Raw genomic sequence first — 23,712 nt, 5'->3', positions numbered from 1 at the left:
CCACACTTATTTGTTTATTTTGCCATTTACAAATATTCTTCATGTTCGAATGTTACACTGGTGATAGTAACAAGTATACAAATGAAAGAGACAAGTCCTCTCACTTTTTACAGACTAGCTCCTGTCCCTCTCCTATGGGTCACAACATATTGGCAAAACTTGGAACCATGCTGTATGCCACTTAAGCCCTCGCTGCCCATGTATACATAGTGTCCCAAATATGAACAGATGTCCAGTAATGTATATCTCTCCACAAGCACGATATATATGCATTGGGTTTGCAATTGAAATCGTGAAACAGAACAATGAAAACGTTACCTGGAATTTAATCCATTCGTCCACGGTGATAAGTTTCTCCCTGTGTTGGACTGCCAAAGCACCACCGAATAGCAACAACGGGTATGCCGACACCAAGGTGTTGTCTCTTATAAACACTCGGGATAACTTCACCTGCAAACAGAACAATGCTGGGCTGGTGATACTTATACTCCCACTAGGAGCTTCATTAAAAAATCTCAGCCGTTTATAACCAGTAATTGACCTGTGACACAACTTACATCTGCTCAAACACCTACGAGCTTGAAGGAACTTGATTTGAAAGGTGGTAAAACTATCTTCCAAAACCCGACAGTCCTGCTTCCCCACTGTACAATGCAATTTTCATGGCTATGGTTAACAGTGGTGTGACTAACGACCCTTCCAGATTAAAAAAACTCTATCTACCAATAGGTTTAGAGAAAGTTGCAGGATTAAGGAAGACAGAGCCTTGTCAGTTTTACTTTGAGTGGAGGAAGGTAAAACATGGACAATGTTTCTTTAAGAGGAGCTACATGTTGAAAATTGATATACACAAAGAATATGCCGCTTTCCTACACAGGGATGATTTTGAAGGATTCAGCAAGGTTTTCGGTTGAAAAGACAAGGGAGTCAAAGAAAATACATTAGCAATTCCTTAGATATGGGATCCCAAGTGGGACATACGCCACAAGTTAAAACTGCCCTGTCGTGAGCACTTGATGTTCCATGACACATGGAGTTTACACAAATAAAAGTGTGTGTTGCTGCTTTATTTTGCATTTAGAGTTCAAAAATTTTGAGTTGCATAATGTTTAGCTGAGATGGCCTCAATTTTTTACATCATTACATAGTCTAATGGACACAGTAGCACATGTGATGATGCACAACTGTGAACAAGGTTCTAAAACTGGCGCATTTCCTGGTTGATTGTCCCTTTTCTGCTGAATTTGCAAAGTACAATGTCTTAAAATACTGGGAATGTGTGTGAAGGATACGATTCTGGCTTTATTGCAAGTTTTCTCATGTTGTCCCATATTGTGGTTTCTCATGTATCAAACCGGGGCACAGAAAGTTACAGTGGGATACTTGATATTGCCGGCAGCTGGGCTTAAATCTAGCTATTTTGATCTCAAATTTGTTTTCTCACAAAAGGTTTATGACCACAAGCTTTCTGTCAAAAACCTAGTTACACAAAAACATATGTGTACCTTTTTTTCTAAAAGTAAAACTGTGGCTTGGCAGTTTATTGAACAAGCCCATCAAAGGACACTGAAAGACCTACATAAACATGTAAGCTATTTGAATTTGAAATTGATTTGTACATTTGTGAGTGTAGTAGAACATGTGACAGATGACATACCTTTTCGATGTACAGCAGCCAGCCATTGGTCAGTAACTCTCGGTTGACAGAGGCTGGATGGACTGCCACGTTTCCTTTGGTCGTCTCGGCCAGGCAGATCTTCTTGGGTTCCCGCGCTCCCTCAATGGGCTTGCTGTAGGTGGTTTTAGCCACATTAGGGTACAGGCCGGCCGTCAGCGCGGCCTTCAGGAGGGCTACGTTCCCGTGGGTCAGCGGGAATTTGGGCCCCTTGGGTTGCACCTTGCTGATCTCCAGCACGTCACCTGGGGTATGGGTGTGGCCAAGTGAGGATCTCCTTGCACGCTGGAAAGGCACAACGTCAGTTGCCAGACTATCGTCGAAACCAATGGACTGGATTAACTTAATCAGATCATTCTTGACATCCTTAAAAAAGGTAAGGAATCAATTCAAGAGTTGAGAATCATATCAATAAAATTCTAATGAAATCACACAGTATTTTGGTAAATCAGAATCTCAGACTGTCTTCCTTTGACTTGAGACTTGGAAACAAAACACCTGATGGTTCTATGGATTTTCAGGATTAGCCACATACTTTTCATGAGATACGATGACATACGTTTGTTACCTTAATTGATAGCAGTGTGGTTCTACTGAGGAAATTGTGGTAACAGTAAGACATCTCGGCAGCTCTCCCTCGTTCTGCTGCCTCTTCCCACCTGAGGACAGTCAAAATGTCATACAAAGACGGAGTACTTCAACTTGGCTGAACTATTTAGCTTTTGGATTGTGGATTGTTTTTTAAAGAAGGCAACGTCAATGTCAAGTAAAGCTCATTTGCAATTGTGCTCAGCCAAAGTTCTGTCTGAATGGGTTGGTCAACAAGGAAACTGGCGAGAGGCAAGTGGAACATTAGAGACATCAACACTTTTCTGGCTGTGATGTGATACTGTCAACAGTCATTTCATATTTATGTTTTTTCCAACACTGCCACTGCAATAATCATACATCCAGGAAACAAAACAAGTCAAAAAAATAAACCCAAAATAAATTTTAGGATTTTTCCCAAATGGTAAAAAGTCTGTGGTACTGTTATCTAAAAATAAGAACAGTATGGCCTTGGGTGGATAGAGGGCAATATAGTGTAGATACCCCGGGGAATCTGTTTCATTCCATTTTGTCAGTTAGTAGTGTATGTATGCTTTCTTTATTTAGGAAACACTCTCTGACAATATTTGATAGAGCTGGGAAGAAAGCAAATAATATTAATATCTGGTGTTGCTTAAGCAGTCATGCAATGAGCCTCATGCATGACTGATCTGACCAACACCAATTAGGTCAGAAAAGAACAGAGAGATCTAAAAAAGTTTAACTCCTTTTACCAATGCGTTTTTATCACTGCTTTTGCTCGCATTCTCATGTATTTACCCTTAGTCAAAAGCTCAAGCATGCAAATCATGCTGTTTGTTTCAGGCTTCAGTTCCACTGCAGTGCTACAAATTTTAGTATGCTTGCCAGGCTTGTGACAGGACTCACCTATAGCACTAACTGTGTGTTAAGCGTGGCTAACTTTCAACTGAATGACCATAAAAACACTCATGTCAGGAGAACTCACAAACTTGCCTGACATTTTGGAAAGCTTCCCAACGGTGCCCAATTTTTTCATAATTTAACCACTGAGGGAACAGTTATGCAAAAAACCCATGGCACTGTGAAAGTACTATCTTATTACAACGCCACTGTTAATGACCCACATTTATTCATTACACCTGTCTTTATATTGATGACTGAACTCTCACCCGGCATAGACCTTGTACACAGTGATATGGTCTGAGTGGGCTATGGCCAAGGCCTTCTTGGCTAAGTCTGCCTGCTGTCTTTTGCCCATGGGCACAATGAAGGGTTGCTTGTCTGTCATGGCTGCTGCAATCACAGCCTGTTGGCACCAACAAAAAGCAGTGACAAAACGTGCACCAAGTGGATAATCCATGCCAAGCACATAGATTCACACACTTCCGATTGACACAAATTTCCAGGGGTAAAAATTTGTTCCACAGAATTGAGCAACTCTCTCTATAGTGAGGCTAGATATTATTAGATTTGGCAGGGTCAAAGCAAGGTGTGGGTTTCAAAGGAGTAATCACAATGCCTGTGCAATATGATTCACAAGTGCATATGAATCACAGGTTTTTTTTAGGTTGTCAGGTCAGGTGTGCAAAGAGTTAAGAAGTCCATGGGCAAGGCTCAGCTTTCAATCATCATTTGTTCTCAAAGATGAAACCTATTCAAGGAAAATTATGAACAGTGACAAAAGAATGTGTTCAATGCAGTTTATTTGAAATGCTTGTGGCTTTAATTCTGACCAGATCTGGTGATGATCTTGTGGGGTCTTGTTAAAGTCTTAAGGGGTCTTGACTGAAACACCGGTAGTGTTCAAAAAGGGACAAGAGACGCAAAAGTTAGAGTTGGTTCAAAATGATTTTCAAGTTCTGAATTGCGACTGGTCTTGTGAACGGTCTTACATCTGGTCTCAGCTACAACGCTGGACACCACACATTCTTGTTACCCTACTAAAACAGCTCTAGGAAGCTCCCTTCCAAATTAGGCAGGTGCCCTGTAAAGCAACAGCCAACTTCGTACAAATCTTCAACAGGCACTTAGGGAAGCTGACACACACTACCCTGCAGTGGCACTCACCATGGGCTCCAAGCAGCCAAAGATGGCAGCAAACAGCAGCATCTTCCCTACCCTGACATTGACAGGTAGGGCAGCCAGGTGCTGCCCAAGGGGAGTCAAGGAAGGCGTGTCAATCTTGCACGCCCCTACCTCTCTCAGGAGGCTCATAGCCGCCCGTATGGTGTTGAGTTGAGGGGCGTCCAGGCATTGTTGCAACAAATCCTCCGGGGAACCAAGATTACACTTCTGAAAGAAATTGACATTTTTAACACATACAAGTGAGACATAACATGAAAGTCTACAATACCCAGTCTACACAGTAAACCTCAAAAACATCTAGCACTATACAATAAGACTATATACAATTAATTTCTCATTAATCCTAACAAAGAGAACATGTTTACTTAAATCAAAAGTTCAGGGTAACTTTTGTGAGGTCTTGGAGAATCATTTAGGCTAAGCTTGGATTGCTGGTTGTTTATTTCATGAATATCAACAAAACAGAAGGAAGACTTAAAAGTAGACTTAGTAGGAGCCCCATACAGAATTAGTCCACAGGGTTTTACATCACTGCACAGACAAAATTACCTACCATAATGTGGAGACAGAGATCTTCAAGGGGAACCCTCAGGATCTCGGGCGGTGAGAAGGACTTGAAAGATTCATATCTGACATACAAAATAAGAAAGACACGGGTATTCAATAAATGTCGGTCACTTTCTGAGCCTGATAAAAAGGAAAGTTGTCCCCTCAAAAGCATGAAAGCGTATTTTCCCTGTTTTAAAGGTTCAGAATGTCCACTGTGTTATTTCAAATATACAGCCCGTCAGCTTTGGGCACGGGAGGGGGTTAGACAGTACCAGCTAGAGGGGGAACATCAAAAGAACAATAGATAACTGTGATGCTTGTGGGGTTTTTTGGGGGGGGGGCAGCTTCCTGCAGGGGGGCTGGCCCCTGTGCCCGCCCACCCCCTTGGCAATGTGCCTGCAAGCATATTCACTTTCCTTTTTCCCAACTTTGCTGGGAAGAAGCCACTTTCATGGCACACTCACTGTTTTTTTGTGTACAGCCTGAAGCAGAATCCCTCTCTAACCCTGCCAGCTCGGCCCTGTCTCTGCTTAGCGCTGGCCTTGCTAATGTTGGTCTCTACCAGGGCACTCAGCTGACTCATCTCGTTGTACCTGCAAGAAGGTTATTGTCTTGTGAGCTCAAAACCCTCATGACCATCAGCAATTTCATCATATCAGCAGCCTAAATCAGCATATTAAGGTCACGCACTGAGGGCCATCACAGACAATATGGCTTTAAAGACACATTCCAATAAGAGATGAAAATATGGCTCCAAATTTAAAAATCGTGTTTGTCAAGATTTAGTACGGTCAAATTAGTTAACAAAATTCACTGGTGACAGCAATAGAATTTGAAATTTGCAAGCAGGACATTCATTCAAATCAAAGCTTCCAAAACAATTCAACACTGCAATACAAGATGACTAAAAAATCATGATCTCAATGAGCACAGTATTACTTGTTCTTACATCAGAAATTAAAAAACCACCTCAAAATTAAAAATACCCGGGACCAAATTGTTTCAATTCATTTCCAGTGTTACTAGTCTGTAAGCATTCAAATCAAATGTCTGGTGTCATGAATATCAAGAAGAAATCTTTAATAGTGTAAAGATATCTTGTGGGTGGCAACCACACGTATTCCAAGTCTGACGGAGAAGTACTTGAATTAAACAACCTGTTAAAGTTCAGTGGACACATTTATTTTCAAAATTTGACAATTCTTCAAAACACACTATTTTTATATCTTCACTGACCTTGTTTCTTTCACTTTCCCCGAGTCAATTACAAACACTGCGTCTGGGATGGTGATCCCTGTCTCAGCTATGTTGGTGGCTATGACGACCTTGCGGACTCCAGAGGGCGGTATGTCAAACGCTGAGCTCTGATCCTCCGAGGACAGCACTGAGTGCAATGCCAGTATCCTGTACCTGGTGGAAGAAGGACAAGACAGATCCCGATGAGTTTTTTAGGAATTTTAGTTCATAAAAATCCACTTTGTAGTGGACAGAAAAGATTAAAAATCAGTGAGTTCTGCCTCACTGGAGGAAGCTGCATAGCCTTCTAATAAGAAATGAGCTAGGCTTCCAGAATTTTCAATGATGAAACACCTAAACCTATCTATGTTTGTCAAAAGCAAATCTCTCCCACAAACAGTGCACAGCAGATGCGGCCATTTTCACCTGAATGAGTACAAAAGGTTATAGATTTAATACTAATAGAAGAGTGAGAGCACCATGCGTCATTACAGGCACAAGACAAAAGTTAACTGCAAAGTTGGTCTGAGTCTGCAAATTGAGTCTGACTTCAGTGGCTCACAAAGACAATGACCCAAACACAGACAAATATTTTAATAAACGCAATCAACTGAAGACTGAAGATACCATAAAAATTTGAACACCCCAACTGACATACCTCAATAAGGAAAATAAACTGGTATATCGAAGTTTTAAAAGAACTTACTTGCTGGTTGGAAATCTGGAATCGCTCTGCAGGAGTTCATACAGTTCTTGGATGTCAGCTAGTCCTGGCATGAAGACCAGCACTGCACCATCTATGCTTCCATAGAATGGGTCTTCACCCAAGAAGTGGATTAACTCCTGTAAGCAGCAGATTGAAATCAACTAGTTTGATAAGCAAACATTTTTGCACTTAGCAATGTTTTTTCCTGAGCTTAGATCATGTAGCTCATTGAACTTTGCCCTTGAATGCCCACACATTCACATGCTTAGAAATTTATGTGAAGCTGTGTTAAATTTATCAGGACTGACATTTGTGGACTAGACAGCTACCCAGTCAGTATTACATCAACAGATATCTCTCAACCAATGAAAGACTGTACTACAAACGGGGAATAAAAACTGCCAACTAGATGTAAACTTTCACAACACAGCAGGGAAGTTTATAAGAGTTGATGAACACTGCACAAGTGCCTCAGTGCAATGGGTCCCATGTGAAGATGTCATAGGTTTTCCTATACTTGGATTGTTGGTACCCTGGCCCTTCAGACTTTGCAACGCACCCAGTACCTTTGAGCGCTGTATGGAGCTCGTTCTCAAAAAGCATGTAAAAGTTGCAGAGGAGCAGAGCGTCAGCCCCGCCGGCAGTAGAGACTATCGCGTATGAACAGAACCAGACAGTTAAAACAAAAATCACACAAACTTCCTCACCATGATGAGGTCCATGTTGATCCGGTCCCAGTTTAGTCTGGTCAAAACTTGCCTGGTTCTCTTGCTGTAGACATCTGGGTTCAGACCACTCTGAGAAATGGATTTGTCATATCAAAAATTCATTGCCCTACTTCATTCCATGCCAACATTAGGAATGACAATGACATTAGGAACGGCAAAAAATGCATACTGTACATGAGTGCTTGTGATTTTCCAGTCTTGTCAAAGTCCACTTTAAGAATAAAAGACTTTTGAGACAAGTTGTGAGTACAAATTCAAAATAATATTCAAAGTTGATTCCCCTTCCTACCTCATCAAGAGTAGATATGTCCTGTGTGTCCCAGCTCACCTGAGGATGAAAGTAACAATATCAGATTTGAAAGTATGGTGACAATGAAAGAAACTATGGAAATGCAGGGGGTGGAACTCATGCACTGCTCATGTATTTCTTGTCATGTTCCACAAGATTCTATTTTAAGCCATTTCATATTCATCATTTGTGGAAATAACATTCAATACATCTGATATTTTAGTGTTCTCATTATTCTGCAAATATCACCAGTTGTATACATAATGACACGAATACGGTTTTTATCATCTTCTAAATATACCAGGCACAAAGCTACGAGTGTATGAAAATGAGCCAGTTCTCTATTAAAAAAAAAAGCAATGTCATATGGGAACAAAGCTAGCGCGAGTCCACCTAGGGCTGCATTGATTGTGCAGACCTTGTACGTGCATCCAAACGACCTTGGACACACTTCATTTGGAGCATGCGCTGTTGGAATATCAAACCGGCCCATTGTGATTATGCAGAATGCTTCATTAAAACTGTACGTATTAATGACAATGCCAAATCTGCCCAGTGAATGTACATTTATGAATATAGATGCAAATTGTTGCTGTGCAGAAAGTAGCTCGCAATATGCAAATAAATCAGAAATCAGAGAGTTGCATGTTATGAATATGCAAATTAGGTTTATGAAGAAAGTTGCCCAGGCTTTCATGAGTATCCCTCCTAAAAGTAACAACAAAGTGGAGGTGCAAGGAGCCAGTCTATGATATCATACTGGACACTTGACATCTGACTGTCAATATCTCAGCTTCGCTTACTTGAACATCCTTTGTTTGTCCACCTTTGCCTGTCACAGACACTGTGGTGTGTTCTTCCTGTGTCAGCGATTCATACCTCATAGCGTAAGGGGAGTCACTATCTAGAATGTACTTGGTCTGTTCTACCACGTCCTCTATGTGATGCACCTAAAATAGATAAGGTAAAACTGCATCAAACATATGAACATTTCCACTGATGTCCATTCATGCCAATAAACAAAGCAAAATCATTATGACTGTATCATTCAAAGTGTCTTTGACGGACGACGAAGTCATGGAATCAAATGCATGGTTTCCAATGGGTGAAGAAGACACACACACAGTACAGGTTTTATATGACAAATTGAAATCCTATAATGGTATTTGGTTCCTACATTGCACAAATACAAGTGTCCTCTGACTTAGTGCACTTTGATTTCAACCAGGATTGTCCTCTTTTCGTTCTGTTAACCACTTGCTGCCTGGTGGAATTTGAAGTTGCATGACGTAAACCCGGGCCATTTTCAAGATTTGCCGTTTTCAAAATTCTTCAAAAAATCATAGCTTCATTTACTGGATGTTTACACCCACACGAATAACTGTCTGGTAACTACTCTAATCTCACAGACAACATCTATTGACGCTTGAGTATATCAGCCAGGCCTGCCGCTTTGCAAAAAAAGAGCCCAGATTGTGCAGTGTTATGTAACTTTCTTTTGTTCCCGAAATTGGCACTGTGCGCTAATGGCGTCTTTTCAATGGGGTCCAGATTAGCGTGCAGCGGTAGGTATCGCTCATCGCTGGAGCACTTTTGTCCCCGGTGGTAATCCGCTCATGCTGAATGCCACAAACAGTGGCATAATCTCTCTCAAAAAAAGGACGGATTTCATCTGCTATTGACAACTGAAAAAAATGTTGGCAATTCCCAGCAGCTCTGTCTTTTGTTCCGAGTACGGTCTTTTGTTATAAGGCCTGCCTCTTTTGTCTGGTTTCGGGATCCCTGGTTTTGTATCTTAAGCCTACGTGCTTGACATGGGGTTCCCCGGCAGCAAGTGGTTAGGAATTATAATAATAATAACAAACACCTATAAAGTGTCATCTATCTAGCAAACTGTTCCGAGGTGCTGTGTTATCATTGTCTCTCCACATTGGGCTCACATTATCCGAACAATTTCTGAAACCATCTCAGCTCCCTGGGGAGTATGCCCGGTGCTGCCATTTCGGCGCAAAAGGCTAAATATAACCGTGTCTGCCCTCACAGGTACCCATTTACTCCTAGGTGGAGAGAGCCTCACAGGGGTAAAGTGACTTGCCCTGGACCACAACATGCTGCCACCAGCTGGATTCGAACCCCTGACCCTATGATCAGAAGCTATAAACCCTAACTACAATGTCACATGCCTCCTTCTGTCGCTAAACTTCTTCGGATCTAGGTAAGTAAACCCAAGATTATTAACAGGTATATAGTTACCTCTTTCTAGTTTCACTACTTGTACAATATGGGTGGAAACTACTGCTCAGGAAAAGTGGCAGAGGAACAGACGACTACCACCTTAGTGTCCATGCCTCATCAGTTTGCATTCAATCCATGGAAACTACCTCTTCAGGATGCTTTGAAATAAACCTATGCCAGGTGTGAGCATGAAACCTTACCCGTACGGGAAAGGTTCTGCCAGGAATGCTGACCACTGGACAGTGCTGGAAGTAAGCTGATAGCTTGGCACTCTCCATAGTCGCACTCATCAGGATCACTCTGAGATCCCGCCGCAGCTGAAGAAGGCTCTTGACAATGACCATCAGGAAGTCCGACTGCACACTGCGCTCGTGGACCTAGGGGAACAGAAATACAATAATTAATTCCATTTTGAAGGTGTAAATGAATTATTCATGATACTAATAAATTCCCAAAGATTTCAGCTGTGTGTAGAAAAGGGCATTTTGCCTCTGTCAAAGGTGTCATGTACCTGACGTAAACAGACAATGAACGAACAAGTTATCCCCCTAAACATAAATTAGCAAATAAGTAGATACTTCCAAGTCCATCAATTCAATTCAGTTTGGTTGGAGGTGTGTCAGACTTCAGCGAATACAAACCTCATCTACTATAATGTGGCTGATATCTTGTAACTTGGGATCAAGTTGTAATTTGCGTAGGAGCACCCCTGTGGTGCAGTAGAGCAGCCTGGTGGTGGGGCATTGCTTTGACTCCATGCGGATCTGATATCCACACAAAGAATCCTGGAAGAGGAGAAAATAAAAGATTGACTGGGACACTTAGAAGGGGGTAGAAAAGAAATCAAAACACAACCTAGCAGGTTCAGAGACCGATAGTGGAACATTCAATCCACACCTTAATTGATTTGGAGGTACATCTCCCATTACACCCGAACTTAACCACTTCGGACCGGGGCATTTTTCAACGTTGAGGATGCTGGGCCGGCATGACTATCATTTTTTCCGTTTTCAAAATCCTTCAACAATTCATCATTCCATTTAACAGTCGTTTATAGCCGCACGGAGTAATCTTCAGGCACTACTCTAAGTTGACAGCTGACCTTTATTGACGCCCGAATATTTCAGCCAGGCCTGCAGCCTTGTAAACAGAGCCCAGATTGTGCGGTGTTATACAGCTGTCTTTTGTTCACGAACCTGGCTCAGTGCACTGCTGACCTCTTTTCAATAGGGGCCAGATTAGCATGCAGCGGTGCTGTGTGGCTCATCGCTGCGGTGGTGGAGAGCTTTTGTCCCCGGTGGTAATCCGCTTGCTCTAAATACCCCCAACCCTGGTATACGGTTTCTAAATAACGCTGGATTATCACCACTTTTGAGAGCGAAAAATGCCGGTCATGCCCAGCAGCCTGGTCTTTTGTTCGGAGTACGGTCTTTTGTTACAGGGCCCTGTTTCCTTTGTCCGACTTCGGAGACCCCGGCCACACATATAAACCATACGGCTCCGATCCCGGAGTCCCCGGCTGGTAGTGGTTAAAGCACCCTAACTCAAGTAGAGAACAACCCAAGTTCAGCCATGCCAAACAAACTCGACCTGAATACATTTTGGTTCAGCCAAAAACCATACTCAAGCCACTTCACGTCCAAACTCAGCCAAAGTAAGACCAACTCCAACGGGCTTGCTGAACCTTAATCCCAATGCAAACTCACCAACCAAGGTTTGCTCAGTGAGCCCTAACCAAAAACAACTCAAACCAAGCCAATTGGCCCAGCATAACCAAAGCAAAAAGGCAAAAAAGACACTTTAAGAACCCCCCCCAAAAAAAACACAATTACCTCAACCAAAACCCTGAGAAACAGAATTTGTTGAGCCCTATGGAACTGACTCTTTTTAAATCCAATGCATATTCATATCCTTCTATCCCCTAAAATAATCACTGGCGAATCAATCAAGCTCAAGATTCCTTCATCCTGAAGCCTACTAAATCTCTTATGTCTGAGGTTTTGTTTCATTTTGGAAGGGATTTGAGTTGGTTGGCTAACTGTTAATACCTTGGAGCCTGGTCCCTTTTCAGCCATCTCCTGGGACACCCTTCTAGCTAGACTGGTGGCCGATATCCTCCGCGGTTGGGTACACACAATGTTGGCATGGCCCGTCTTACCTGACATGACCAGGTGCTGTCAAAATGATGTGGGAAAACATGCACTGATCTCTATGTCAACAGTCTGGAGAGCTAATCTGCCAATCTGAGATGTACAAATGAGTAAAGCTATTGACTGGTTCCTGAATGAAATGTGCAGAAGGAACAAGTCTCAACAATCCCCGCCGCTAAAAAAATCTTTAGAATTCTATTGGTCACATAGTGGTAAAATAGAGGACAGTGACCTCACTTGTAATAATCAATGGTCTATCCAGATTTTTTTGAGCGGAGATAGGTGAAAAATCTGTTAACTAAGCATTTCCTTAATCTGTATCTTGATCAGTGGTCCCAACGCTGGTTCAATCCATCCACTGGGCAGGTCCTGGTGTCAGTGAACCAACAACGGATTACTGATTGAGACAGAAATAACTTTAAATCTACCAAAAACAAAGAATACCAAATAATTTTCCAGATAACTCATTTCAATACCTCCAATAGAAACTGTGGTACTTGGGTGCTCTTTCCACTGCCTGTTTCTCCAGCCACGATGACCACTGGACTGGACTTGACGTGGCTCAAAATGGCATCTCGATGCTGGTAGACAGGCAAAGTCTGGCGTGTTGCCAACATCTTATGGTAGGCGTCTGATTTCTGAAGATACAATTAAACATTACTAAGCTCTTTCAAGAACTCCAAAAGTTCTTGAACCTTTTTTTATTCAGCCCAAGAACTCAGACTGGGACAAGTCATTCCAAAATTGAACGGCCATTAGCTGTTTGCTTTATTGAGGCCTTTGGACATGCTCTGTGTTCATCTATTATGAAAAGGTAACAAATGAATATTCTGCACCACAAGGCTGGTAGAAACAACAATTGGAGATTCTGCAGTGCCTCTGGTCTGTAAAGTCGAAGTTAGCTATCGTTATATCTCATGCATATTCTCATATATTCAGGAGCAAACATCACTTCCATGGTCATTATTCCAACCTGTCAAAGAGGCAAAATAGCTTTCTCCAACACAAAATCCTTGTACTAACTCCTTCAGCATCACTATACCTAGAGATATCCAAATTCCTGGCTAGTTTGGTTCCCTGAGCACTGGTCAACACTCATGCTGCAGCTAGTATCAGTGGTCAGGCATACAAGTATCTCATTTCAGTCTGAAACTACGACAGTGCAAGTGAATTGGAAGACTTTTTCCCTCCACGTACAAAAAAAAATCGTACCAAAGCTATTCTGAAACTACCGAAACCTTTACTACTAATCTAGAGTTGAGTTAACCACCTCTTAATAACTATGAAAGATAATAAAAGCAAAGAGAGCAAGCTTTATTGTTGTGAGGAAGGACAATATCAGTCCTTTGGCTCGGGCTTATTTGGCCTGGCAATCTTGGCACCTTGCATACTGCAAAGCATAATAGAGTGTTAAGGAGTTGTACTCGCCTGTCTGTGCTGCATTATTGAGCGTAATGTTGTTCCAGTAACTGAGCGCTTGCTTACATCACCGGAGGAGCTTGAGGTACACTGTTTTTCATCCTATATTTGAGAATACAGTCAGAAATAAATTTGCTGTAACTAAAATTGATCGGTGAGATGTGAGGCTTTGGGCTGAGTGTCATTACCTGATAAAAGTGACAAAAATCCAGAGGTAATGACATGCTGGTTCACTTTGCTCCTCTCCGCAACTGACAAAATTTGGCTTTTTGTTTTACTATGGAGGTAGCTTAAAGTGAGGGTGCTGCTCATCATGGCTGCCAAGGCTGTTTTTAGCTCCTGTGTTGTTAATTTTTATCCCTTAATATCTCAGTTGTTTTAATCATATTTGTACTTTATACTCATTTGGTTTTAAAACTCATTTTTCAAATATGTACAAAAAAACTATCGTAACCAATGTGCAACTCGGCCCTTGGGTTGTGAGACTTTGGAATAATAAACCAGATAATAATAAGAATAAAGGTTACTTTGTAAAGAGTATCAGAACTAATTGGATCCAAATGAATAAACTTTTAGAGGAAATTGGGGATAACATGATGATCCACATGAGTAATAAGTGAGTCAAAATGCAGCACTAGTGGTCAAGCCATTATTTAACTTCAGTTCAACAGGGCAAATATGAATACAAAAACTATGATTTTTACTTATCGGTCAACAGTCGAATGCATAAAAATCAAACTTTTAAACTCAGTACATGCAACTCACCACATTCCCAATATGGTCTTCCCATGATTCCTGTATGCCTTCATTGGTTTCCGCTGTACCTCGGTTGGTGCTTGCCCCATCGGAAGTGGACTGAAGTTTTAGTTTCTTCAGCAGCTGGGCAACGAACTGATCCCTGGGCTGAATTCCACCAAGAGAGAGAGAAAAAAAAATGCCAACAAAAACACAAAAACCAGAACTCAACACCAAGACTGGCCTATAGACGTTTCGTTATATCAAGTTAGACAGCTGGAGCTTAAGCAGTTACAGGAACTCTGTGGCATGGCAACACATGGTTGAGTTGGTAACAGGTTTTGCTAGTAGAACGCCTATCCAAAGCAGTGCTGTGATACACCCCCGATAAGTCTATGCGGTGTTGTAGTTGAGACCCATTAGGACAATCGCAATTAAACACCACAAAACCAACACAAGGCCTCCAGTCTAAATTCAAGTCACAAGCTATTGAAAGGAACTGCTACAAAAACATTCCTCTGTCACTGTTCACCATGTTACTTGAGACTGGTTTTATAGAAGCCATTTCCACATCAAATACCTGGACCCTTTGATCTTTCATAAATGTCTCTAAACAAAGGAATTCCATGTAGGGACTGTGGATGGACAGAGTATTGGTTGGATTTGGAAATACTTTTGTCAGCAGTACAGTGTACATCGTGTCAAAAGCAGTACTACAAAACTATGTCAATGCATTCCATCCATACACATGCAGATCTCATGTATATTACACAACCACTGCCTGCTTTGAGTGGGGTAGTAAAACTAGCCTCTGCAGGTGATCCCCAGACCATTTGTTCATTCCTGAGGTGAAGCCACGGGAAAAAATGTTCCTTGGATTACCGGGACAGGCATGTTTTACAACACCGTATGATAAAGCAGTCAATATGTCTCTTGTAAGAACTTTCCCACAATTTCTACCTGACTTAATTGAAGATCAACGCAGAAAAAAAAGGTACTTGTATTTGAACATGAAATTTGTTTAAAAATCACATATTTCCAGATACACCTCTTCACACAATGTTTGAACCCAAACCAGCTATTTGGAATACACACATCCATATGCATTATTGGTTGTTATGCATAAACCACTTTGGTTGCTATGGCTACAGTACTATGGTTGCTATGGGTATAGTCCTTCTGGCCATTCACAGCAAGAAAGCAGAAATAACAAATGCTGTGTGACTAGCTCTGGGCCAATCAAGATATAGAATCTGTGGGTAAAGTCTTTTAATCAATCTGAGTGGCCTTTACCTTGTTTTCTTCTGTCTTGATTTCTTCCTTGGCTTTGTTCTCTGCATCTTTCCACTCAAGCCACAAGTCCCGGTAAGGGGGTGGCAACAGCTGATGTATGGACTGAATACCGTAGGGAGTAAAAAAAGCAGGGGAAAAATATTGTGACAGGTGTTCAAAGATAATACTGAAGTGCGTGGATTGGGTGCTGGGTGAATTTCTTGGCCTTGTTCCGTCTTACAATCTCACCGTGGTTTTAGCGAGGTTCCATAGTGCTAGCACGCTGGCAACATGCTGGGCCTCCATTGCATTCTCTGTTAGGATATCTGGCTTAACGACCAATGGTGGCTCCTTCTTACGGTCAATGGTCAATCTAGCCGATACATGAAAAAAAAATTGTTGTGCAGAATTTCAGGAAGAAAGAGAACTAACAGCACTCTGTCTCATCATATCTACATTTCTGATGAAAAATTAAAGTGCAGCATATCTTTTTTGTTATGAACAGGTTCATGCAAAATTTGGGAAAGACAGAATAGTTTGTGTATCTGTGGCAACCTATATCCTGTTTTCACTGTTTGACTACGTCTGAATTATACCTTGTGGCTACGGTTTTGTTTTTTGCCATTACAATGCCACACTGAAGAATTATAGCCACACACAACAATACCCACTTTAGACACAGCCAGTCTGCTTCAAAACATCACTTTATTGAGGGATTTCAATGTCCCAAAGTTTAAAATGGGAAAAAGTAAAACTGGATTCTCAACATTTTTCACAGTTAAATGTATGGTGATTATCCATCATATAGTGCATTTCCCTGTTTCTGTCAAACCGCAATGAAGTCTTACTTGCATTTCCACTTGCCTCTGACCTCAGTTTTGTGGTACTTGGGAGCAGTGGTATTGGGCAGGTTTTTCCGGCACCAGTCTATTAGGAACTGTTTGGGTGACTTGCCAGTCCAGTTCTTCTGGCTGTAGGCAAAGCCGCGGACGTCTTCCTGCTTGTCAGCTGTAATTCTAGAAGCTGTAGGTGTGAATAGAAAAAAAAGGTCGTTTCTTAACCTCTGTCTACTTCAGTGTGAACTGTTGGGGAGTGCACTTAGATCGTGGAGGGGCCATCGGTGACCACTGGTTTATGTGTTGTGCTTCTGGATGCAGAAGATCAACACAGAGAAGTGTGAATGGATGTTGTGACAGAGGATAATTTCAAACACTCCCAAAGTGACTGTTTCAACTTTAGAAACATTGATTCTCCATTTCAAAATGTTCAGTTTTTCCCATTTTAGAGAATGCTTAAAAGAGCACTGCATTCTTTACCTGTGCATGATGACCAAGTGCTAAAGGCACTCAACTTTTAAGTGGCATAGACAGGTTTATGTGGAAAAAACAAGAAGACATTTCCAAGGTATTACGGCAGACAAGTTCTCAAAAGTCTGACTTACGACAGTATATGTAGAGGAATGGAAACTTTTTACATGATGGAACTCATCAAAGACCGACTTGAAAAAGAGCAAAGGCTGGTCAGCAACTTATAAGAAAACCCCCCAAATGGTACATACCATTTAATACAACTAAACTTACATCTTTAGTAGCTAAAAAATATCCCTGCATCACCTGTTTTGGAAGACGACACTGCTCCAGGTTCTTCTGAAAAGAGATTGAACATCCCAGCATCTTCTTCCTCTTCCTCCTTCTTCTCTGTTCTTTTTTCCTTCTTCCTCTTCTTCTCAGATGATGATGGTGTCGCCTCCTCTGTGGCAACGTCTTGCCTTCCATCCCCTTGAAGATCTACATGTAGTTTAGCCCTAGGGTCAAAGTCTGGATGGCTCTCAACTTTTGTGATCTCTAAAGAACAAAAAATGTCCCACGTGGCATGAAGACATTTAAGCAAACACAGGAGTGGGGTGGGGTTTTCTTCCATCCCCAAAGAATATTTGGAGTGCAACTGTTTTCAGCTGGGGTATGCCATAGAGGGACAGTCTTTGCAATGATTTATCCTCAGGAAGCATCTCAGACCCTACTTTTCCCGCCAGAAGGCCTTCTTTAAGCAAAACAATGTTCCCTTCCCAACTTGCCTGTTCTTGATTTAGCGTGTGCACTTATAGGTGAGTTCTTCCACATTGAAACCTGGAGTTTCCAGTGGGAAAGGTACACATTCTGAATCAAGATGGTCAGTATTCCCTGTGGAATGTTCAAAGCATTCTGAGAATTGCGATGTTCTCTGGACACAGATGTCACTAGAAAGCAACAAAGAATTTTGAAATCCAAGGCCCAACAAGGCTTTCTGTAGTGGTGTTTCCATATTTACTGGAAACTTTGGGGCAAGAAATAGGAATCAGCTGACATGACGCATGCCTCTTAATGGAAGAGTCACTATTAAAGACCATGTTTCTCCACGTGAAATTGCCTTAAACAGGTCTAAAGAAAGGGAAGTGATATATGATTCTAGTCTGCAAGTTTTGCATGAGTTTGAAGAATGAGGTATGACTTACAAACAAGTTCTGAGCCCAATGTGAGACAAGGGAGTAAGTATGGATGGTTCCCCTTTTTGGTCAAAACCTTTGTTAAAAACCAAAAAACAAATCTAAAGGAAATATAACAATGACAAACTTAAGTGGCTGACAGGACTAACCAGGCAGTCACGATGATCCTACCTCAAACACAGACAGGCATTCAGGTAATTGGACCAGAACGTGATGGTTAATACTGGGCCACTGGTGAACATTTACCTTTGGCAAGTCTGGCGATCTCTTTACCGGCCTGCGTCTGTGCGCTCTTATCCCCTTCCTGTTTGGCTTGGCTGGCTGCTGCCTTGGCGTCCAAGAGTTGAGCTGCCAGCACCAAGTATTGCTCTGTCTGAAATCAGTCAAATGAAAGTAGCCACAACAAATAAATGCAGAAAGACAGGAATTTGGAAGGAGAGAACTTGGAAAGAATATGCACAGGCAGATTTTTGAGAGGGTCAAAATGATGTCTTAATTATAAAATTCGGTTTCATTAACCAATCTTCATTTCAATTTGAAATATCAGTTCATGAAGGAAGTTAGGACTTTGCTATTAATATTTTATTACTCAAAATCGTCCTTAGAGAAATTATAAAACATTCAAATATTCCATACTGTGGAAATTTAATAAAAAAAGATTTGTCAAACAAAAACCTCATGGGGAAACTATGTGTCTACATGAACAAAAGAACTGACTGAAAAGGGTTTGAACTTGCGGCCTCTGGGACGCCATACCTGTGCTCCACCAACTGAGTTACCAAACCCTACATTGGTGGATCTTTAATATATCTAGTCGGGGGAGGGGGGTGCTAGTCATAAGTCAAAAAAACCAAAAACACCCTGTATAATGGATCACATTCCAAAGACACTACACAAGCAATGTTAGCGATGCTTGAGGGGATACTGCTTTTTCAAACACAAATCATCAAACAAACTACCTTGGAAACTGGGTTGGTACTTGCATTAATTATAAAGATGAGTAAAGAAATTGACTGGAGAAGGATTTTAACCTGCGACTTGGTTTCTGACCAGCGTCTCTGAACAAAACTATTGACAAATGAGATGAAAACCAAACACAGAGCTGGGTAGCTCAGTTGGTAGGGCACCGGTGCGATGGTTCGGGGATCGCAGATTCAAACAATTTAATTATTCATCTTAATAAAAACAAGACCGAGTGCACAAAGAAACTTACAGGATCAACATCCTCTTGTTGCATGGAATCTGGCCCCTCCTCTTCTTCCTCATCGCTGTATGCTTCAGCATACTGCAAAATCCAGTTCTTCACATCAGCCTTTTGGCTTCCTGACTTTTCCTTTGTAAATTCAGAATACAAAAAATCAGTAAGTGAAAGGGTTTTAAGGAGGTAAAGGGGTTTAAGTATTAGTTCAACCGCCAGATCTTTTTGTGAGAGTTTTTATATCCAGGAAACATTTCTGCAGGTCTGGTTTGATGGCCTGGGAATAAAGTGTAATTCTGTAATGCTGGAATCAATTGTAAAATTAACACATTAGTGGTCATTCAGAAAATGACCTGCTGGTTGGTTGCTGATGATCCACTTAGACTGCTTGTAAAAGTTTTGGGTTGGGGCAAAGAATAGCAAACGCAGCCACTTCCTATACATGTGCGTTACTGCCAGGGCATTAAGCTGCAGAGACTGTGTTTGGACAATGAAGTACCATCTCTTTAGTGGAGTCTAGTTCCTCTTTCCTTGGCCCAGAGTCATCTGTCCTCTGCTCCTCCATGAACGGTGTCCTGGCTTTCTCCTTGTTCTCCTGTCGGCCCTCCTCCAGGAATGTGCCGGCAAACCCGGTAGGCAGCTCGTCTGAAATCAGACACTGCTAACATTAGCCAAGTCCTGGTCCATGAACCACTGAAAGTAGTGCATTTGTGAAATCAATAAACCGTAGCATCTGCTGGGGCTCCATGTGTAATGCCGCAGACAAAGCTGGGTCTGTGATTACAACAGGATAATTTGAGGAGATGTCTTTACCATAGGGGCATCAAAGTCATATGCACACTCTTAAACATGAGGTACGCTCAGTCCATCACTCAGTTTTACTACCATCCAATAAAGAGTAGTAACCTATATTAACTAGGAGTCAATTCGAATGGGCGAGAAGGCATTGAATATTCAGATGTTAGGAACACTACTTTGACCTTATGACAAGCTATGGTGCCTAGGGTCTACACTCTGGAGGGCTGACTTTTGCAGGCCATTTTATTACAGTTCACTCAAAAGAACAATTTGCAGAGATACGTAATACAAATGTGCTGCTAACTGCTTGCTGACTACAATGACCTAAAATACAAATCTCAAAATATGGAGGGCCTGACGTTTCAATCCTAGCAGAATCTTTCTCAAAGGCAAAGAACAATTTGACAGACTTTTGATGCAAAATATTGCTAATTTTCTTAGTAATCATAAACATTTGACAAAATCCAACCCCTTTATTTAATTTTACGAAGTGACTGAAAGTCACCTCATCAGCAGAGCCAGAGAGATCACGTACGTAATTGTATCTGAGTCAGGATGCAAGCATATATGTATGCGTGTGCAGGTGATAATGATAAAGATTGCTTGTGCAAGTCACAATAATATGAAAATTCAACACGTTCTTCAGTTCTCATGAAGTGACAAAACTCTGTTATAGGAAAAAATAGAGGCCTCTATGTGTTGTATGTATGAAGTGGAAAGTTTTTTAACAAATTACTGTAACTGAGGAAAATTTCAGCATGGAGTATGAATTAGCAAAGAACAAAGCAGGCACGGCATGACAAAGCAAACAGTTTCCAACAACAAATTACGCAAAAATGTGTTTTTAAAAAAACCAACTACTTTCCATTGCAATTTTCTTGGAATGTCCTTCTTGCTACTTGAATAGTTGTTTGTCACTTCATGGAAACAGCAATGAACTAATCACAGGGCTTACTATCTGGAAGGTTGAGGCATAGCCAGTCCAGTGCTGAGTGGAGGTCGCCGCCCTGAACGAGATTGTTACTCATCGCTGCCGTGATCTGTTCATGCTGGAATCCCACATCAGCCAAAGCCATGTACAGGTCCTGCCGGGTAGGAAATCACGAAACTGCTCTTTGATAAATCGCAACGGAAAAGATTCAAGTCTTGGTAACCCCAGGAAAAGTGAATATTCCATGAGGGGCAACCTTTTTTCAATAAATACATGTAAATGCAATTTCAGAGAATAAACTAGGGTAGCAAAACTAAGCTCAATCAATTAAGGACCTAAGATGTGACATACAGTATGTTACAAGTATTACAAAAAAAAATATTGTTGGAGCAGTCCGTTTCTATTTTCTGCTTGAAACCCTGCTCGCTCCTGGTATTTTGGTAGAGGCACTGCTATTGCACACAAAAGATACGCTGCTTTGTAACCCAAGATCCAAAAGGACTGCTGTCCTTACGCAAAAAAGCCTGGGACTGCCAGTCTCCGCAAGATCTGACAATGACATTCTTCAGGACTGACTCTCATTGTCTCAGTTCAATGTTGTTACAGTCGAGTCCTGTCAAAAGTCCCTTAACAAGTCTTGTCCCTTCAGAGGACCAGTCATAAGTAATGGGGTGAATGGAATCGACTACAACTCAATTTAGAATCTGCACTTGTGCTCTCTTGCCAGTGTCCATCACAGCAATACCCTGACATCCCCATGGACACCTGTTGCAACTCTTAAATTCAGTTCGGTTAGGAACTCAAGGTAAATGGAAAGTCAGCATAGCTTACAGTGAGCTTCTTAGCGGACATCTTCCTGGAGACAGTTCCGAGACTGTCAGACAATCTCTTCTGTCTCAGGATCTCCTCCACAATGGCCTTTTCCAATGCTGCTGGTAGCGAAACCCTGGCTACTGTCTTATCTTCTACTATATTGGCATCGACTCCCCCATCAGGTGTTTGGAACCGGTATTTCTTTTGGACAGCTTGTTCAGACAAGAAAGGGAAATACAGCATTAAGTGAGAACATAAGCATCCTCTACTACTGTAAACAAACAGGTTTTCTATCTGCCTCCATGTACAAAAATTGTATTATCACAACATTTTAAAGTGTGTGGAGAAATCCACAGCACTCCCGCCAGGACATACACAGGACAGTCGCGAAACGAAAAAGAGATTCTATTACCCCACTTCCAGAACGGTCGAGCTAATATAAAATGGTCAGCCATCAACCTAACGCATGTGCAATGTATCATGCCCTCATGGTTGGCGATGTGTTTGTGTCATTTTAGAATTTTTTTTCAAAAAATAGTCAGTTGCACAGTCAAAACCATAGGTCTAGACTATCATGTTTAATTAAAGAGATATGGATCAGTGTTGATGGCCTTTTTTGGGAAAAAAGCAATAGAGAAATTGGCATTTATTAAAAACGTAATTGCACCCTGGAAAAAAGTTCCCTAGTATAAGACCACTTAAAAAAATAGTTTAGCATCAGTTGTGTTTACAAAAAATGAGGAGGGCGGATTTTTTTTTTTTTAAATACTTTGGTATGCATGCTGATCTGGACTGCCGCAACCATGGAACGAAAGTGCCATGTACACTTCATACTGTGTGTATGTGTTACGCCCCAACTATAGCATCAGTCCCAGCAGAGAGGTCTTGTGTGCACGATGTGCCCAGCATGTGCCAAAGTCATATTGTTTACAAATGTCATATCATTGATCATAGGGCTAGATGAACAGATGAAGTGCCACATTTTATATGAATTGTGTCAAGTGTGAGACACATTGACTTGGATAATGTTGAGACATTTTCCACAGACATTGGTCAACAATAGTTGGACCAGCCCAACTGCAACACTACAGTTGGGACTGTCCCAACTATAGTTGGGACTTATGCTTTAGTTGGGGCGTAACATATGTACTCAGGTCGCATGTTGTGTGTGCACGCGGTTGCGCAGGCGTTGTAGAAACTACGGGGGACGGCTAAGGACATCGGAAACGACAATTTAAAAATAAACACCACACAGCAAGATTTTTTGAGGCGGGTGCTGATGCTAAACTAATTATTTTTTTCATGTGGCCTAAGAACATTACTCGATGCCCCAAGAGTGCACAAACCCATTTCATGGCATTTGGCTGAAAGTGTCCTTCTGAGTTCTAACTTCTAGGTAATGCTTAAGAATTGTTTTAGGTAAATTTCACTTTTGGGGACATGCTATCGCTTTCTAAAATTAGTGTTGTCCGTAAATGGAAGTCTTTCCACACCTCGATTTGACATAAACGGGCTGCATTCCAAAACTCATGATAGCGTTATGAATCAGTCAGCAGACCTGTAATGCCTGTTCGCCCGTCAGCCATGTCAATCCCTCCTTCCACATTCTTCTTCACTGGAGTACTTTCACATGCTATTGGCCTGGGTGCTTTGTTCTTCTTCTTTCCCATGATTAAGGTACAAATAACACAGAACAAAAAGTAAAGGTTTGAATGACATGAGTGTCGCAAACAAAATTCAGCCTGATGTTCATCTGTTCGTGTCAAGTTGTTTCGGAGCTCATGGACGCTGCCATCTTGTTTCGAGTTGAGGATTATGGGAACCGTTGGCTTACTACATTT

General features: G+C 41.5%; 1 protein-coding gene across 2 annotated transcripts in view; it reads right to left on the bottom strand.

Moving 5' to 3' along the window:
- The window catches only part of dhx29 (DExH-box helicase 29), a 27,224-nt gene extending 3,512 nt beyond the window's left edge, over positions 1 to 23,712 (bottom strand). Inside the window, exons 1-28 of one of the 2 annotated variants that reach the window (XM_022231361.2) lie at positions 23,430 to 23,711; positions 21,890 to 22,083; positions 21,083 to 21,212; positions 19,829 to 19,974; positions 19,345 to 19,464; positions 18,378 to 18,504; positions 17,263 to 17,493; positions 16,498 to 16,672; positions 15,899 to 16,022; positions 15,671 to 15,772; positions 14,408 to 14,545; positions 13,652 to 13,744; positions 12,700 to 12,861; positions 12,122 to 12,247; positions 10,715 to 10,858; positions 10,274 to 10,450; positions 8,642 to 8,788; positions 7,839 to 7,877; positions 7,529 to 7,618; positions 6,822 to 6,958; positions 6,116 to 6,289; positions 5,344 to 5,472; positions 4,884 to 4,959; positions 4,313 to 4,537; positions 3,415 to 3,551; positions 2,244 to 2,334; positions 1,658 to 2,041; positions 319 to 450 (exon numbers count right to left, since the gene is read on the bottom strand). In XM_022231361.2, coding sequence (XP_022087053.2) covers positions 319 to 450; positions 1,658 to 2,041; positions 2,244 to 2,334; positions 3,415 to 3,551; positions 4,313 to 4,537; positions 4,884 to 4,959; positions 5,344 to 5,472; positions 6,116 to 6,289; positions 6,822 to 6,958; positions 7,529 to 7,618; positions 7,839 to 7,877; positions 8,642 to 8,788; positions 10,274 to 10,450; positions 10,715 to 10,858; positions 12,122 to 12,247; positions 12,700 to 12,861; positions 13,652 to 13,744; positions 14,408 to 14,545; positions 15,671 to 15,772; positions 15,899 to 16,022; positions 16,498 to 16,672; positions 17,263 to 17,493; positions 18,378 to 18,504; positions 19,345 to 19,464; positions 19,829 to 19,974; positions 21,083 to 21,212; positions 21,890 to 22,083; positions 23,430 to 23,541 — 4,062 coding nt within the window. In that variant the 5' untranslated portion in view covers positions 23,542 to 23,711. Of the gene's footprint in view, positions 1 to 318; positions 451 to 1,657; positions 2,042 to 2,243; positions 2,335 to 3,414; positions 3,552 to 4,312; positions 4,538 to 4,883; positions 4,960 to 5,343; positions 5,473 to 6,115; positions 6,290 to 6,821; positions 6,959 to 7,528; positions 7,619 to 7,838; positions 7,878 to 8,641; positions 8,789 to 10,273; positions 10,451 to 10,714; positions 10,859 to 12,121; positions 12,248 to 12,699; positions 12,862 to 13,651; positions 13,745 to 14,407; positions 14,546 to 15,670; positions 15,773 to 15,898; positions 16,023 to 16,497; positions 16,673 to 17,262; positions 17,494 to 18,377; positions 18,505 to 19,344; positions 19,465 to 19,828; positions 19,975 to 21,082; positions 21,213 to 21,889; positions 22,084 to 23,429 lie in introns of those variants that run through there. The other variant, XM_022231365.2, reaches the window with a different exon arrangement.

This window comes from Acanthaster planci, linkage group LG08 (assembly GCF_054643075.1).
Source record: "Acanthaster planci isolate LZ-2023a linkage group LG08, COTS_SCS, whole genome shotgun sequence".
NCBI classification, from domain to species: Eukaryota; Metazoa; Echinodermata; class Asteroidea; order Valvatida; family Acanthasteridae; genus Acanthaster; species Acanthaster planci.
This window is presented reverse-complemented; position numbering and strand designations above follow the sequence as displayed.